The sequence below is a fragment of the Lepisosteus platostomus genome, chromosome 7 (assembly GCF_059453375.1).
Source record: "Lepisosteus platostomus isolate fLepPlt1 chromosome 7, fLepPlt1.hap1, whole genome shotgun sequence".
In the NCBI taxonomy this organism is placed as follows: domain Eukaryota; kingdom Metazoa; phylum Chordata; class Actinopteri; order Semionotiformes; family Lepisosteidae; genus Lepisosteus; species Lepisosteus platostomus.
In genome coordinates, this window is record NC_142617.1 from 11,938,899 (window position 1) to 11,953,913 (window position 15,015).

At 39.8% G+C, this 15,015-nt stretch overlaps 2 protein-coding genes across 2 annotated transcripts in view; both read right to left on the reverse strand.

Annotated features, from left to right (window-relative positions):
• The window catches only part of LOC148658188 (high-affinity choline transporter 1-like), a 42,772-nt gene that overhangs the window by 14,311 nt on the left and 13,446 nt on the right, over positions 1-15,015 (reverse strand). The gene's annotated exons all lie outside the window — the stretch shown is intronic.
• On the reverse strand, positions 1,628-9,341 carry LOC148658190 (high-affinity choline transporter 1-like). Its single transcript, XM_088639260.1, has 9 exons — positions 9,118-9,341; positions 7,758-7,957; positions 7,478-7,591; positions 6,841-6,996; positions 6,135-6,283; positions 4,152-4,295; positions 3,721-3,874; positions 2,875-3,092; positions 1,628-2,773 (listed from the first exon to the last, which is right to left on the reverse strand). The coding sequence occupies exons 2-9, from the start codon at positions 7,939-7,941 to the stop codon at positions 2,237-2,239; spliced, it is 1,656 nt and encodes a 551-aa protein (XP_088495386.1). The 5' UTR covers positions 7,942-7,957; positions 9,118-9,341; the 3' UTR covers positions 1,628-2,236.

The window sequence follows — 15,015 nt, forward strand, 5'->3', positions numbered from 1 at the left end:
CAGACAGAATGTTTCTGTTTTCAGCCCACCTATTCTGGGTTCAACAAGCCATGTTGCACTGGTTTAAAACAATAATTTGAGCACAGACTGCTTTCCGGCAAAGAGGAACAGCCTGCTTGACTTGCTTCACTGTATACCCACATACAAGACACGTTTGGAATGCTTCAGAGAAGTTACTGCGTTGTACATCAGGAATATTTTTCATCTTATTGTGACTATGTTTACAACAATGGATACCGTATTCTGAATACCAAGTGTTAGAAAACTAGTGCGCATGGAAACACAGTTAGAGATTCTTCATGTCCAGTTTATCAAAACACAATTCTGAAATTTACTACAAGCAGTAATAAAAAATATATCTTCAATGCTCAGCTGACAATGAAAGATTATTTTTTCTAACAGTCAGCATTAATTGGCTCTGGAACAGCTATAGTATAATTAAGTACTTCTTTTGGCTCAGGAGACTGCATTACTACAGTAACTGGGTCGAAGGTTGGAAGCATTTGGTTTTTACTGTCTTGCATTTATGAACTAAAGTCGTATTGTCTTCTAAAGTTCTCTTACTGCACAATGTTCATTTCAAAATCTCAAACTCTCCTATCAGAACTTTTCATTTAAGTACAAGCCATGACCTGAGTGTCTGGATATTTTTCTATGCTTATAATGAAAGAACCACCAATTGTTTACAAGAATTAACAAATAAGAAATTACAAACGTGTATAACAGCTTGGTGAGACATCTTTCCTGAGCCATGCTCACTGCTATCCAATTACACATAACCTTTTATTATTATAACCTTATTTTATTAGATAAAATAATCTGAGCTGGGTGTAAGAATATTGCATTAACCTCTCCACTACAAGTGAATGTCTTCTAAAGTGTTTATTCAAATATTACAAGGATCCAATTAATTTTCAGTAAGTTCCCTATTGTCAGAAAACATCAGTGTTTTTATGTAGCCAAATGCGTGGAAATTTGGCTACAAAACACACACAAAACAATAAAATGCGCTACATTTTCAGAAATACTTCTAAAAAACAAAAAGAACCTCATTAAGAAAGCAACACATTTCTTCAAACATAAGCAAAATGCTACATTGTACCTTGCATAGGCTAAAACCTATTTTCTGTTCATGGATTTGCTCTGATTTGTTTTGTATAGAGTATTTCTAAACTTCACACCCGAAGAATGCTTCACAGCCAAAATGTTGTGTTTTCTCTCTTCTCTTTTCAGCATGGAATAAACCTATTACTTGTTCCTTTGCAAACTGCGCATGCTGACGCAGCTACCCACCTTAGATACACTATATCACATAACCAGTTAATCTTTAAACTCTGTAGTTAAACCGACATACACTTACAGTACAATCAGTACCAGATGAGACTTTTTCTCATGAAGTTAGGCAATAGAAAACTGTAAAACCAAATTTTCTTTACTCTCACATACAGTATTCTGCTTAATCCATCTTGAGCCACACATTTCCTGCTGAGATTAAATTCTTTTATGGTAGAAGACAGTGCAAAGATACTGAATGAAGGTTGGAGAGAAATGAACTTCTAATGAACAGAGCCCCCTGCTGGTTTCCTAATCTGGATTTAGAGTAATTAAAAACACAATCAAAATTCAGTTCATAGAAAAGGAATTTATGGATGCAAAAAACAGAAAGACAGTGAAAAAAAACTCAACATGATGACACTAGGAAGCATTAAAAACACCACAAATGAGTATTTTAACCAGTAGTACTTGTAACATTTTTAAATTCTCTCACTACATTTGTTTTCCAAAAAATTCACATTTTCTTACACCGAATAGGAAAACCAAATGCATGCTAAAAATAATGACTTGTTCCAGAGTTCTACACCATCAAACACCAAAAACAAAAAAATAATTTGGAAAACACATTTTAAAAGAAACAACGTCACGCAAAGATTTAGAATGGTGAGAATTTAGGAAATACACATTTTGATCATCTAGATGGGACTGCTGCAAGAAACTGAACTTCATACATCCTGCTATTAAGGGTTGGTTTATGAATACATTAACAACCATAACAGAACACTCAATAGTTAAGTAATTACCATAATCCATAATGTTTAATTTAGACTGAAGATATAAATCATGTCAGTCTTAAAGTACTGTATAAACTGACATTACATGCTATTGGTTCCAACCCTCATTAGTTGCATTCCTAATAGTTCTCAGTATATATATACAGTATATATATTGTACAAGTCTTCTAGGATTCCTTTTCAACAGGTGAGTCCTCATTAACTGCTAGTTTATCATCTAAACACGTTTCCTCATAGTTTGATCTTCTGAGAATTTTATCATTGTGCTTTTTGACTTGAAATACGTCCCACCTTTCTGGCAGAAGACCTCTGTTGAACAGCACTGATGCCAGGAAGGAACCAAGCATGATGGTGATTAAAGAAAGCAGCATTACCAGAGTTTTGAATGGAAAATATTGGACATAGACCCCGTCAATGAGTCTACAGTAAGGGAAATGAATCACTGGTGGGATGCCGAGTACGGGCTCCCCTCCTAATAACCTTAGCACTGCGCCCACAACAAAGCCTGCAGCAGCACCATAACTATTAGTACTGGGGAAATACAGAACACAGATGAGCTGAGAGAAAAGCACAGTGTAAGTCACATCTCCACTTATCAGCCAGAATCCATAGACAGTGTCCGCTGTGACGGCGAGGCCTGTTCCGCACAACCCAACGACGAGCACAGAAACTCTCACCACCCACACCACTTCGTTCTCAGAAGCCTGGAGGTATAACATTGAAACAACAAAACAAATGAGTAAAATACTCATGTGTGACACCAATACAAACTGTCCTTATGTTTATCGCAGGTAACAAGGCTCACCGTTTTTCTCAAGATGTTCTTGTAGATGTTTCGTGCGAACAGGGAGGCAGAAGACAGCATGGCAGAGTCCACTGAAGACATCACCGCTGCTGCGATGGCCCCGATACCAGCGATGGAGATGAAGGGTGGACAGAGGTGTTGCAGCGAGATGGGGAGAATCTTAGCAGCTTCACCTCTCTCAAATGGTGTGGGTAAGCCATAGCTCGTCTGGTTCCAGTCTGAAACAGAGCCGTAAAATGAGGCCAGAGGTAATTCTACAATGAGTTCTAACATATCAAAAACATTGCTGCAGTACATTAAAACATAATACTAAAGACGAATTGTGTTTATTCACAATACTGTAGTTCAAATGTATTGACTGTTCATTTAACTAGTACGGAAGGCTTGTACAGTATAATAGTGCTTATAGCATCACTGTTGATAGAGGAACAACAATACATCCTGGAACATCTAAGGTGTAACATTAGTTTTAGTCATTAGTACTCATGCTGAAATCATGACTTTCAAATGTACCTGGTTGCAAAGCAGTACTGTATACAATGACACAATAAGATAAAGTAATTCAGGATTATAAATGATTCCATTTGCTATTGATATAGTATACTTTCACTTTCACAGACTCTTTCACAAATTGTAGATTATTTCTTTACTTATGAAGTAAAGAAGAAGTAGGAAATTATGAATAAAATTCCCAAGAAACTGCATTGCTAGGCCTATTAATAGATAAGAGCATTTGAGTAGGTCTCCGTTTACTTAAAGCAACCCAGCATTAAAATCTAAAGAAGGTGAAATCCCAAACAAATACGTGAATGGAATTAAAGTTAAAAATGCAGGTGTGTAACACACCCGTTGACACTGCTGTGGCTCCAATAAGCACAGAGGGGACAGCCAAGATGACAGAAAAGATGGCTGCAGCAAAGCAAGTAACTTGGGCTTGGCAGGGAGATGCAGCAGACAGCACTCTCTGGTAGAACGATTGATAGCAAACTCCTCCTAGAGCCTGAAGTTAATATGAAATAGTAAAAAGACAACAAAACAGGTCAGGATGCCAGCTACACTGTAGTGGAAACTGTTTACAAACTATAGCATAATACTTTGTCTGAAACAAGCAGTTTTACAACACACCATTGACTAATATTAATAGGGAAAATAATTAAAAGGAAGATATGAGGCCTTCTTTACAGGACATTAGTTAGATTTACAACGGTCAATGGCATTTATGACTAATATTGACATAGAGGCTTTGGTAGGTGAGTTTCTCATGGCATAAAACTTACAAAAATCAGAAGATTATCTATCCATTTGCCCACATCACTCAGCTCTAGTTTCCCAATCCAGGGAGCTTGAAACAGTTCATGAACGGCTGTGAATCTGATATCTGTGGATGCTGGATTCCTCATTACAAATGGGATACAAAGCCCCTGTGATTAAAAGAGCACAAACCTTTGAAGGAATCAGCATGTTTAATTTATGTATTTATTTTTGTTGATTTAATAATCATAGTGATATATTAGTAGTTTTTTTGCTAGAAGTAATGTATGCTGCAGTGCATTTATTATCCTACAAACAAAAAATATTTTTTTCTAAAGAGCAAAATGCAAGTACTTTTTTTCTTAGTGTTGCACAGATACAGAATTAATAATGTACAAAGTCCATATTACATACTGTACATAAAAGGTACTGTGGCACAGTGAGAAGCAGAGTTTATTTAGCTGTGCTCAATGCATTCTGGAAAACAGCATGACTGTCCAGCCTTGTTCTTGTGTCTTACCTAGCCCATTTGGATTTTAGTAGTTAACCATTTGAGGATCTTATTTATCTGTTTCGTGATACAGATTGGCTCCACCAATGCTGCTACAGTATGATGCTTCTTTCAGATTTCCACAATTCCATGTATCCAAATTAGCTACAGTAGACCTCTAACAGACTCTTTAGGCTTTGGTTATATTCCTTACCTCTTGGCTTTCCTAACAAAGCACCTTGCTCACAGTGTGTCACTAGAGACACAAGTCACTAGATGGTGCCAAGAAACCATGGTTTCCAAAATTACCCTGAATACCTACAACATCATCAGCTGTTGAAACAAGTAAACAGGGGCTGACAGCAGCCACAGTAAAGCCAGAATTGTCAGGATTTAGATCTTTTCTGGTCAAATCTATAACACAAAGTATTAAACCATTAAAAAGTATTATAAAGTATTAAACTGTCTGAGTGGAAGTTAAAAATACAGAATCTCAATTCAATGGAATTCTGCCTAAGAGTGCTGGAGGCTTGTGCAGTTGTTAGAGACACTTGCTTAGCTATGTAAGCAATCAAAGTCACGTCACAACTTTTCAACTGGTATTTCATTCCTGTAGTACTAGGTAGTTTTTAGACAATTTTATTGGATCTCAGAATCTACCAAATTAGTATGTCTGAAATAAAGGTAAGAGGTAAAAGCACAAATTCAAACTACTGAACTGGTACTTTGACCAAATAATACTTGATGTTGCTTTTTGTAGTAAGAAACTACTTAATCTTTATTATGGATATCTCTTTGTGTCACTCTGGACTTGTGGTATACATGGAGATGGACAGCAGTTTCTCTGTGGCTAGCAGAGCCTTGCAGCACTGGGTCCCTAGGTTCAATTCTGGACCTGGGGTGCTATCTGCATGGAGTTTGAATGTTCTCCCTGGTTCACATACTGTAGCTTTCCTCCCACAGTCTGAGGACATACAGGTTGGTTAACTGGCTTCTGAAAGGAATTGGCCCTGTTGCTAGTGTGTGTGTGTGTGTGTGTGTGTGTGTGTGTGTGTGTGTGTGTGTGTGTGTGTGTGTGTGTGTGTGTGTGTGTGTGTGTGTGTGTGTGTGTGTGCCCTAAACTGTGTGTGTGCAATAAACTGGCTTCACCTTTGCCCACTATTTGCCAAGATGGGCTCTTGTTCTCCTGTGACCCTGAATGTGATGTAGCAGTTAGACAATGGGTGGATAGATGGATTAACGGAAGACTGTGGTACCATATAAAGGCTTCATTTCTGAATAAAAACACACAAAGACAATTTGATAACCTGTCGTTAAAGACAGAAACTCTGGGCTCCTCTTGTGAATTCTACATAAACTTTGATCAATCATAGTCATTGCGTTGTTTGTAGAAATACCACAAATATGTAAAAGCAAAGTATTAATGTATCATTTGCATTTCCTAAATAAAAGTGTCTTTGGACTAGAACTGCACCACATGTATATAAAACATTATAAGAAAAAAATAGTGTTCACTTACCAGACTGATCAGCATGACAGTTAGCTGAATTACATCTGTGTATGCTACCGAGTACAGGCCTCCCAACAGTGTATATACTATGGCCACTAAAGCCGAGATTAGGATTGAGTGAACGGAAGACATGTCCAGTATAACACTCATTGTTCCTCCTGTAACAGTTTATTAAAACAAAATGCCCATGACACACACAAGTACTGTAAACATCTCCTTCCTGGAGGCTGAAGAACTTTAAAACTTGTAAAGACGGAATGGATGTTGGCCCTCAGGTTTTCATAAATTTTTAATCTGAAAAAATGTTCATTGTCATTGCTTCTCACATAAAAAAGGCTGCCTCTGGCAAACAGCCGTCTGGGTATTCTGACTACACTATGTGCAAAACTGCACTGTTGATGCCAAAGAAAAAGAAATTGACCTCATTATGTTAAGACTGCGACAATTATTTTGATTTCTCATTCTTGCAGAATAACAGCCCTTTTATTGGCTTTTTCATCTAACTGCTTTGAAATAATGCTCTTTAAAAATTGTTAACGACTAGTGTCTTACATTGTTGAAAAGGAGAACATAAGAGACAGCTGAATGGAAATCACAAGTTTTGATTCATAACTGTATTTTACATGTTATGAAGTGGTTTTAGTTGAATTTTTTATATTATATATAAAAATAACACATTCTTTTGTTTACAAAGAGAAGTTGAGCTTTTACTTACCTAAAGCGCTTAGAACGCAAGCCACCCATAATACATCTCCAATGAAAGCAGGTATTAGAAGAAAACTTGTGAGTGTGTTTCCATATTTTTGTTGAAATGGATCCATCATTGTCACATACTGTTTGGATCTCATTGGCTTGGCAAAGAAAATCCCACCTAATTTGAAAAAGTGGTACTGAAAAGTTTTATTGTGTAAAGCCATACAGGTAATGTGACAATCTCTTTCACTTTATCACCCATATTGTGTAAGGTATTTCTCTGAGAGTATACAGTAGTACAAGGTGTTCAACCCTGGTCCTAAAGAGCCACCATCCAGTAAGTCTTATAGATCACTATTAAATCATCAATCTGTGAGGACTTGGTATACATGTGAGTTTTGATCAATTTTGAAAATTAATTCAGTAAATGAATAGGTTCTGTTAAGTCAGGTTGTCCTTGAACAGAACAGGGTTTTAGTAGTTACATATCAAATGACCTTTACACTAATTCGCCGAACAATTGCCTGCTTCAATACAATAAATGATTGACAGATTTAGGGTTTATAAAATCTGATCGATTGTGATCTCTAGGATAACTGATGGCCCTGATATAGAGCCATCAAGCAGCTGTCTTCTCCACTAATGGGACATTTACTCACCAACAACAAAGTTGATCACATATGCCAGAGGTCCCAGTGCCCAGATCAAGCCCTGTGTAGGAACATAAACTGCTTCTGCTGTCCCCAAGATATAGCCTCCTCCAACCCACGTGGCTGAAAACGTACAAAAAACACTGCTGCTAACTGTTAAATCTTCATTCACTGAGGAAACATTTTGGGCCCTTGTAGGAAAAGAACAGAATCTTCCTCAAATTATCCTACTACTATTAGAATGTGTTCCAGTGTGTTACAGGCACATGAACACATCTGGGCATCTTACCAGTCATGGTAAAAATCCCAATGAAAACATTAATATTGCGACCTCCAACCATAGTGACTTCACTCCTGTTCCCTGTGCACTTCTTTTCTTCTTTTCTGGACTTTCTAGAAGCCCAGATTCCAGTTACAAGGATGACTATGTAAAACACAATGACAGCTATCAGGCCAGGAATGTTGACAGCCATCTTATCCTGCAGATTCCTGAGAAATTCACAAAAGAAAACAAAAAATATATAAACAACACAGTTTGTCATACAGATCCTCAAGTAATGTGAAAAAAAAAACTATACAGGTACTGTATATTTCATTCATAATATAACTACCTGATTTTTTCCCAGTATGTCACCATGAGAGACAGGTGTTATAATTCATTTTTTGTAATAGTGGGGTGTTAGTTCCTTTCATATTTGTTTTTCATTTATAAACCCTTGGATATCCGCTGTTAGAAGATCTAACTAGGTTTTGTTTAATCAACCTGATTTACCCAATTTGTGTACGTTTGGGCAAAGGAACAGTAATTCATGTATTACAGGTATGTTAATACATTCGGTTGTGCATGATGCGTGCATTATAAATAAATACAAAAAATATATATAGTATATCCATAATTATCTGTATAACTATAACCTACTGTACAGTTAAAGTATATAAGCAGCGTCTACTATGGTAGCAAGTAAATATTAGACAAGTACTTGCAAGCAGCACCGTCAGGAGTAGAAATGTAGTTATTGAAAGCACTCTTATACCGGTGCCAGACCATAATCTGAGATTTCGCAATGTAGGAGTACACAACAACTCCAAAAGTTTAAGATCGTCAATATCTCAAACAATCTTTAGTAACAGATCTCGTTCAATTTGAATTTCAGTCCTGCAGTGTTTGCTACAGGTATACGTATGACTGCTACTCTTTCACGGAACAGAAATATACTGCACAGTGGTTATCAGGCTTCAATCAGAATGGATTTTTAAATTTCGCTGAGACTGAACGCAATGACCCCTACACCTGTGTTAAATTGATCGATTCGATGCTTGACGCATCCCGAATATAAAATAGTGACTAAAAATAGGTAATATCTCCTCTGACATTATAAATACTCGTTTGCATTTCATGTTTGTTTCACATTTCTAAATTACTAAAAAAATCATCGCCCATGATTAGCAGTGTAAAGGTCCAGTCACGATCATCCCGTTAACTGTTTTTAAATCGGAATATTAACACTTCAAACGCTACTTTGAATTCAAATAATTAAAATTAAATATAGTAGTTAAAATGCATGTACAGGTAGGTGCATTGGTCACTGCTAATCTTGCTGGATCTTAACTGAAAAATCTTGAATTTAAAACGCTACAGTCAAACCTACCTTGTGGACGCGGGTTAGAATACAGGAGAGAAACAAACTCTTCAACCAAACACCTTTGGGAAGAGTCATTTAGAAACCATTCAAATGAGATTTATTAACAGTCAACGAAGACGCCCTGCTCGCATAACAGGGATGTTAGCCGCCGGCGGAGGAAGGTCTTCATTAGCTCAACCAGCAAGACCTCTGTTGAGCGACGCCGGAGACTTGGGCTCGCACCCATGAGTCGAAGGACAAACTGGGGCGGGAGCAGTGAGGGCACAAGCCCAGGAACCCGAGTCCATTACAATATTGATGCCAGGACCTTAGTGCAATTTGCTACGTACTTAACCAATCCTTAGCGGTTGTTCAGAAGAATATAAAAAATAAATAAGTGTCCTGTATCAGTTAAGGTACACTTTTCTCTGCCTTTGAGATGTGTCTGGTCTTGATCCCACTTGTATTGAAACATCTCTCACTTACCATCTGAACCTGTATGGAACTAATTGTTTTTGTATTACAGAATGTTAAATGCATGTATAATTTATGTATCTTTATTTATTTTGTGAAAGTTTTCTCTAGCTAACAGGCTTTACCAACACATGGGAAGAAGAATTGAGATCTCAAAAGATATAATTTACCTACACCCCTCACAACCCTTGTTCATCTGATTGTGGTCTTGGGTTTGGTTGACAGGGCCCTCTCTTGTTATACCTCTTAGCTTTCGAATGGCACCCCGAAGGATGTCAGAAAGTCACCTACCCTGAGGAGATTCAAACGCAGTTTATTATGCTAATTTTTTATCTCCTGTCCTTGTTTTTTTTACCTTTCCTGTAAAACACTTTGAGAAGCTACTTTTTAAAGGCACTATATAAAATAAAGTTTATTATCACATGCCTGTTTCATGCCAAGGCTCCCTGAAGACATTTATAATGAATATTTCCTCTGATAAACATGAAATGGCATTGTGAGACAGTTGTTTGCCAAGCAGGCAGTAGAAATGTTCTCAGACTCAGTTTTTTTCTATTTTTTCCACATCCAAGCTGTCAAGTTACTTCACAAGCTGTCTTCCTTGTGGAGGATCTCCAGTAGAATCAGTGCCAGTCCGGTTGAAGGAGAAGAAGACAATGAAGACATTGCAGGTCTGGAGCTATTCCTTAGACTCCACCTCTTTTCCCATCTTATCATTGATAATTTTCTTTGGTATAATTATTATGAAAAGCTAAAATATAAAATAATCCTTCAAATACTTACATGTAACATGTAATACTTACCAGTACATTATTCTAATATACTGTATATAGACATATTTTTACATATGACCTGAAAGCTTCCCCATGGATTACATATATTGTACATCATATAGAAGACAAATAGTCTACAACTTAAACTCAAACATTTAGTGTGAGATGAGAGATTTACTGCACAACGGTGAAAAGATCAAAGTGTAAAATCAAATTTTCCTTAAATCTTGCCCTTACAAGTTTGCAGTGGGATTGAATTATTTTACACTAGAAGAATGTGCAATTAAATTAAATGGAGGTTGGGGAGAAATCTTTATCTCTTGTTGCTTTCTTGATGTGAATTAAGAACAATTAAAAACAGACAAAAATCTGTTCCTAAAAGAGGAATTTCTGGATCCCAGAAACAGAAACACAGTGAAAAGGACTAGTGATGATAAATACTAGGATGTACTGAAAAACAAACAAATTTGAGTGATTTCTACATTTGTATTTCTCTTCAGTACATTTGTTTCCAAAAGATAAGATAAGATTTATTGTCCTCTGAGGGAATTGTTTTGTGGACACACAGCACTTCTGTACATTTAAATATAATGCAGAAAAAATACAAACATTGCACATCACTCTTTTGCACATGTATAACACATAACTTTAACGCACACTTTATTAAGTGCCCGACCAGAAAAAACAAAACATTGGACTTATTATATGCCAATGCTAAGGACGCATATAGCTCCACAGCCCTCCCCCCCTGGCAGATCAGATCACAACCTTGTCCTGCTTACCACTATACAAGCCTATTGTCCAGCGTCAACCTGCGACCATGAGGACTGTGAGGAGATGGGCTCAGGAGGCTGTGGAGGATCTACGTGGTGCTTTGGAGGTTACCAACTGGGATGTGCTCTGTGAGCCACATGGGGACAACATAGACAATATGGTGCTCTGTGTTACTGACTACATTAACTTCTGCGTAGACAACACCATTCCCACAAAATAAGTACACTGCTTTCCCAATGACAAACCCTGGATCACCAGAGACCTGAAAGCTCTTCTGAATGACAAGAAGAGAGCCTTTAGGAGAGGGGACTGGGAAGAGGGAACTAAAGCAGAAGTTAAGAGAGAGCAAGGATGCCTACAGGAGGAAGGTAGAGGACAAACTGCAAAGGAATAGGGTGAGGGACGTATGGAGTAGCATGAGAGAGATCACTGGCTTGAAACTGGCTGGGGGCGTAACAGAGGGGAACCTGGAGATGACTAACGAGTTGAACCAGTTTTTTAACAGGTTTGATTCAGGGCCCTTTGTGGCTCAACACCCATCCCCCCATTGCCACATGCTCCATAAGCCCATCCCCCCACAATCATGGCCGCCTACAGCTACAACCAACAACAGCTACTCACCCCACCCCATCCCTAACACCTACCACTCTCCAACACCTCCCTCATTAACACCTGCAGCACTGACAGTGCTATGAGCACCATCCCCCAGGCCAGGCCGACCATCACGGCTGACCAGGTGAAAAGGGAATTGAGAAGGCTTTACCAGGGTAAGGCCACAGGCCCAGATAAGGTCTGTCCCAGAGTGAGCGGGGTGCTCCAGTAACTGTTCAACCTGACCCCGCGCTTGCAGAGAGTCCATGTGCTCTGGAAGACATCATGCCTGGTCCCGGTATCAAAGAGAGGGCGCCCCTCTGTCCTCAATGACTACAGACCAGTCGTGCCTACTTCTCATGTCATGAAGACACTAGAGAGGCTGGTCTTCTCCCATCTGAGACCCCTGGTCAGTTAATCACTGGAAACCTACAGTTGGCCTAACAGCCCAGTATTGGTGTGGGAGATGCAATCATCTACATGTTGCAAAGGGCCTACTCACACCTGGACAAGGCTGGCAACACAGTGAGGATTACATTTTTTGACTTCTCCAGTGCCTTCAATACTATCCAGCCCTTACTGCTAGGGAGGAAGCTGGAGGCGATGCAAGTGGGTGCCTCCATGATCTCATGGATCACTGACTATTTGAGAGACAGACCATGGTTTGTGAGACTTCAGAACTGTGTGTCTGAACAGGTAGTAAGTAACACAGGGGCTCCTCAGGGGACAATTCTTTCTCCATTCCTCTTCACCCTCTATACTTTGGACTTTAAATACAACACAAAGTCATGGCACCTGCAGAAGTTCTCAGACAGCTCTGCAATTGTGGGATGTGTCAAGGGTGGGCAGGATGAAGAGTACAGAGGACTGGTCCGCAGCTTTGTGGAGTGGTGTGGGGAGAACCACCTGCAATCGAATGTGGCAAAGACGAAGGAGCTGGTGATAGATTTCAGGAGGAAAAGGGTCCAACCTACTCCTGTCTACATCCATGGGAGTGGCGTGGAGATAGTGAGAGTGCACCTGGGAGTGCACATCGACGATAGACTGGAATGGTCTAAGAACACAGAGGCCATCTACAAGAAGGGTCAGAGCCAATTTTACTTCTTGAAGAGGCTCAGGTCCTTCAATCTGTGTAGTAAGATGCTACATATGATCTATCAGTCAGTTGTGGCAAGCACCATTTTCTACGCGGTGGTATGCTGGGGCTCTGAGATTAGAGCAGGGGATGCTAACGGGCTGAACAAGCTCATCAGAAGAGCAAGCTCTGTCATTGGATCTGACCTGGACCCCCTGGAGGTAGTGGCTGAGAGCAGAATGGTGTCCAAACTAGAGGCCATCATGGACAATGTCTTTCATCCCCTCTATGAAATGCTTGTGAGAATGAAGAGCACGTTCAGCAATAGGCTGATCCAACCATGGTGCGACAGGGAGCGCTACAGAAGGTCATTCTTGCCATCTGCCAGAAGACTGTACAACGCATCCACTTTGTGTCTGGGCAGGGGCAACATTGACATCGACCTGTTTTTGGACTAAACAGTAAACTCTCTGCTTACATCTGGCTTATATATATATATGAACAAGTAATAGGTTTATTCCATGCTGAAAAAAAGAAGAAAGAGAACACAACGTTTCGGCCGTGGAGCCTTCTTCAGGTGTGAGAGAGACAAGGCAGTAGGCAAAGGTAAAGTAGCGGGAGAACAAAGGTTGGGAGGGAGGAGGAGTGAGAGGCGGGAGCAGGGGACAGAAAGAGAGGCCAATCAAGAGGTGTGAAGTCAGAATGGGTGCAGAGAGGTATGAAATGAAACTTCCAATGACTGGAGAAAATTTAAAAGAACAGTAGTCTGTCGTTAAGGGAAGGGAGAATGTGTGATCCTAGGTGCAGAATAATTTTAGTTTCGGTGGTCTTTCTGATGTATGAGTTCAGAAAACCGTCTTTGAGAACACAGACGGAGAGATTAGAGTGGTCGTGGCCGTCAGAGGTGAAATGAGAAACAATGGGCTTGGAGAGATCTTTAATCTTCACAGCCCTGACATGTTCTCTGAAGCGGTCTCCGAGTCTCCTTCCTGTTTCTCCAATGTAGATGGCTGGGCATTTACTGCAAGAGATACAGTAAATAAGGTTGCTGGGGGTACAAGATGCTGTCTGGGTGATCCGGAATTGTCCTGAGGGGCCTTGAATGAGTGTGGTGGTGGCTGTGTACTTGCAGGTGATACAGCGAGCTCTGTTGCAAGGGAAAGTGCCTGGTGTGGATGGTTGTTGAGGGCGGTCAAGGGAGCTGTGAACAAGGAGGTTACATAGATTAGGTGGTCGGCGATATGAGATGATAGGGCGATCAGAAAAGAGGGCCCCAATGGAGGGATCATCCTGTAGGATGGAAAAGTTCTGGTTAATGGTCCTGGGGATAGGAAGTGTGTTAGGGTGGTAAGGAAGCACCAAAGGAATGCGGTTGTTATGGCGGGAGTTCCTGATCGGGTTGATGGTCCGGGGGGTGTTTTTGGCTCGGGCAAGTGCCCTGTCAATCACACTGCTGGGGTATCCTCTGTTGATGAAAAATGAGTACATTTCGAGGGCTTGGTTCTCGAAGTCGATGTCGTCGCTGCATAATCGTCGTAACCTAAGGAACTGTGAAAAAGGAAGAGAGTTTTTAGTGTGCTTGGGGTGAAATGAGCTGTACAGGAGGTAGCTGTGTGAATCCGTGGGTTTGTAATAAACTGAAGTGGACAGTCGGGGGTAGTTGATAGACAAGTGGATGTCTAGAAACGGAAGGGTGGTGGAAGATATGTTAACCGTATATTTGAGGGACTGGTGGAAGTTGGTGAAATGGTGCAGGAAGAACTCAAGCTGATCGTTGGAGCATGTGGCGGCACCGACGCAGTCATCAATATATTGTTTGTAGAGGTCAGGGACATAGCCAGTGTAGGAAGCGAAGAAGCGTTCTTCTACCCAGCCGACATTTATAATATGCAATACAACTTTTTGTGTACTGTTCTGGTTTGTTCTTTGTATATTCTGGAATGTGAGCAACTCTTCTTAGTGCACTTCTCCCTGACAATCATAGAGAGCTTCTCCATTATACATAACAAAGGCTACAAACTCTTATGGCTGCTAGGAGATTCAGCTAACATCCAATGAAAGAAATATGAACCTCATTGAAATGAAATGCAATACAGTCTGATGATTCAGAATGGCATAGGCCATCAATATTGCAATTTTTTAATGATGCAGTTTAGACATGTTACATGAACAATTCTCCTTATTTAGAAATGTCACCTTTCATAATTTCTTCACGCAAGAGCCAACCCATTTTTTCTG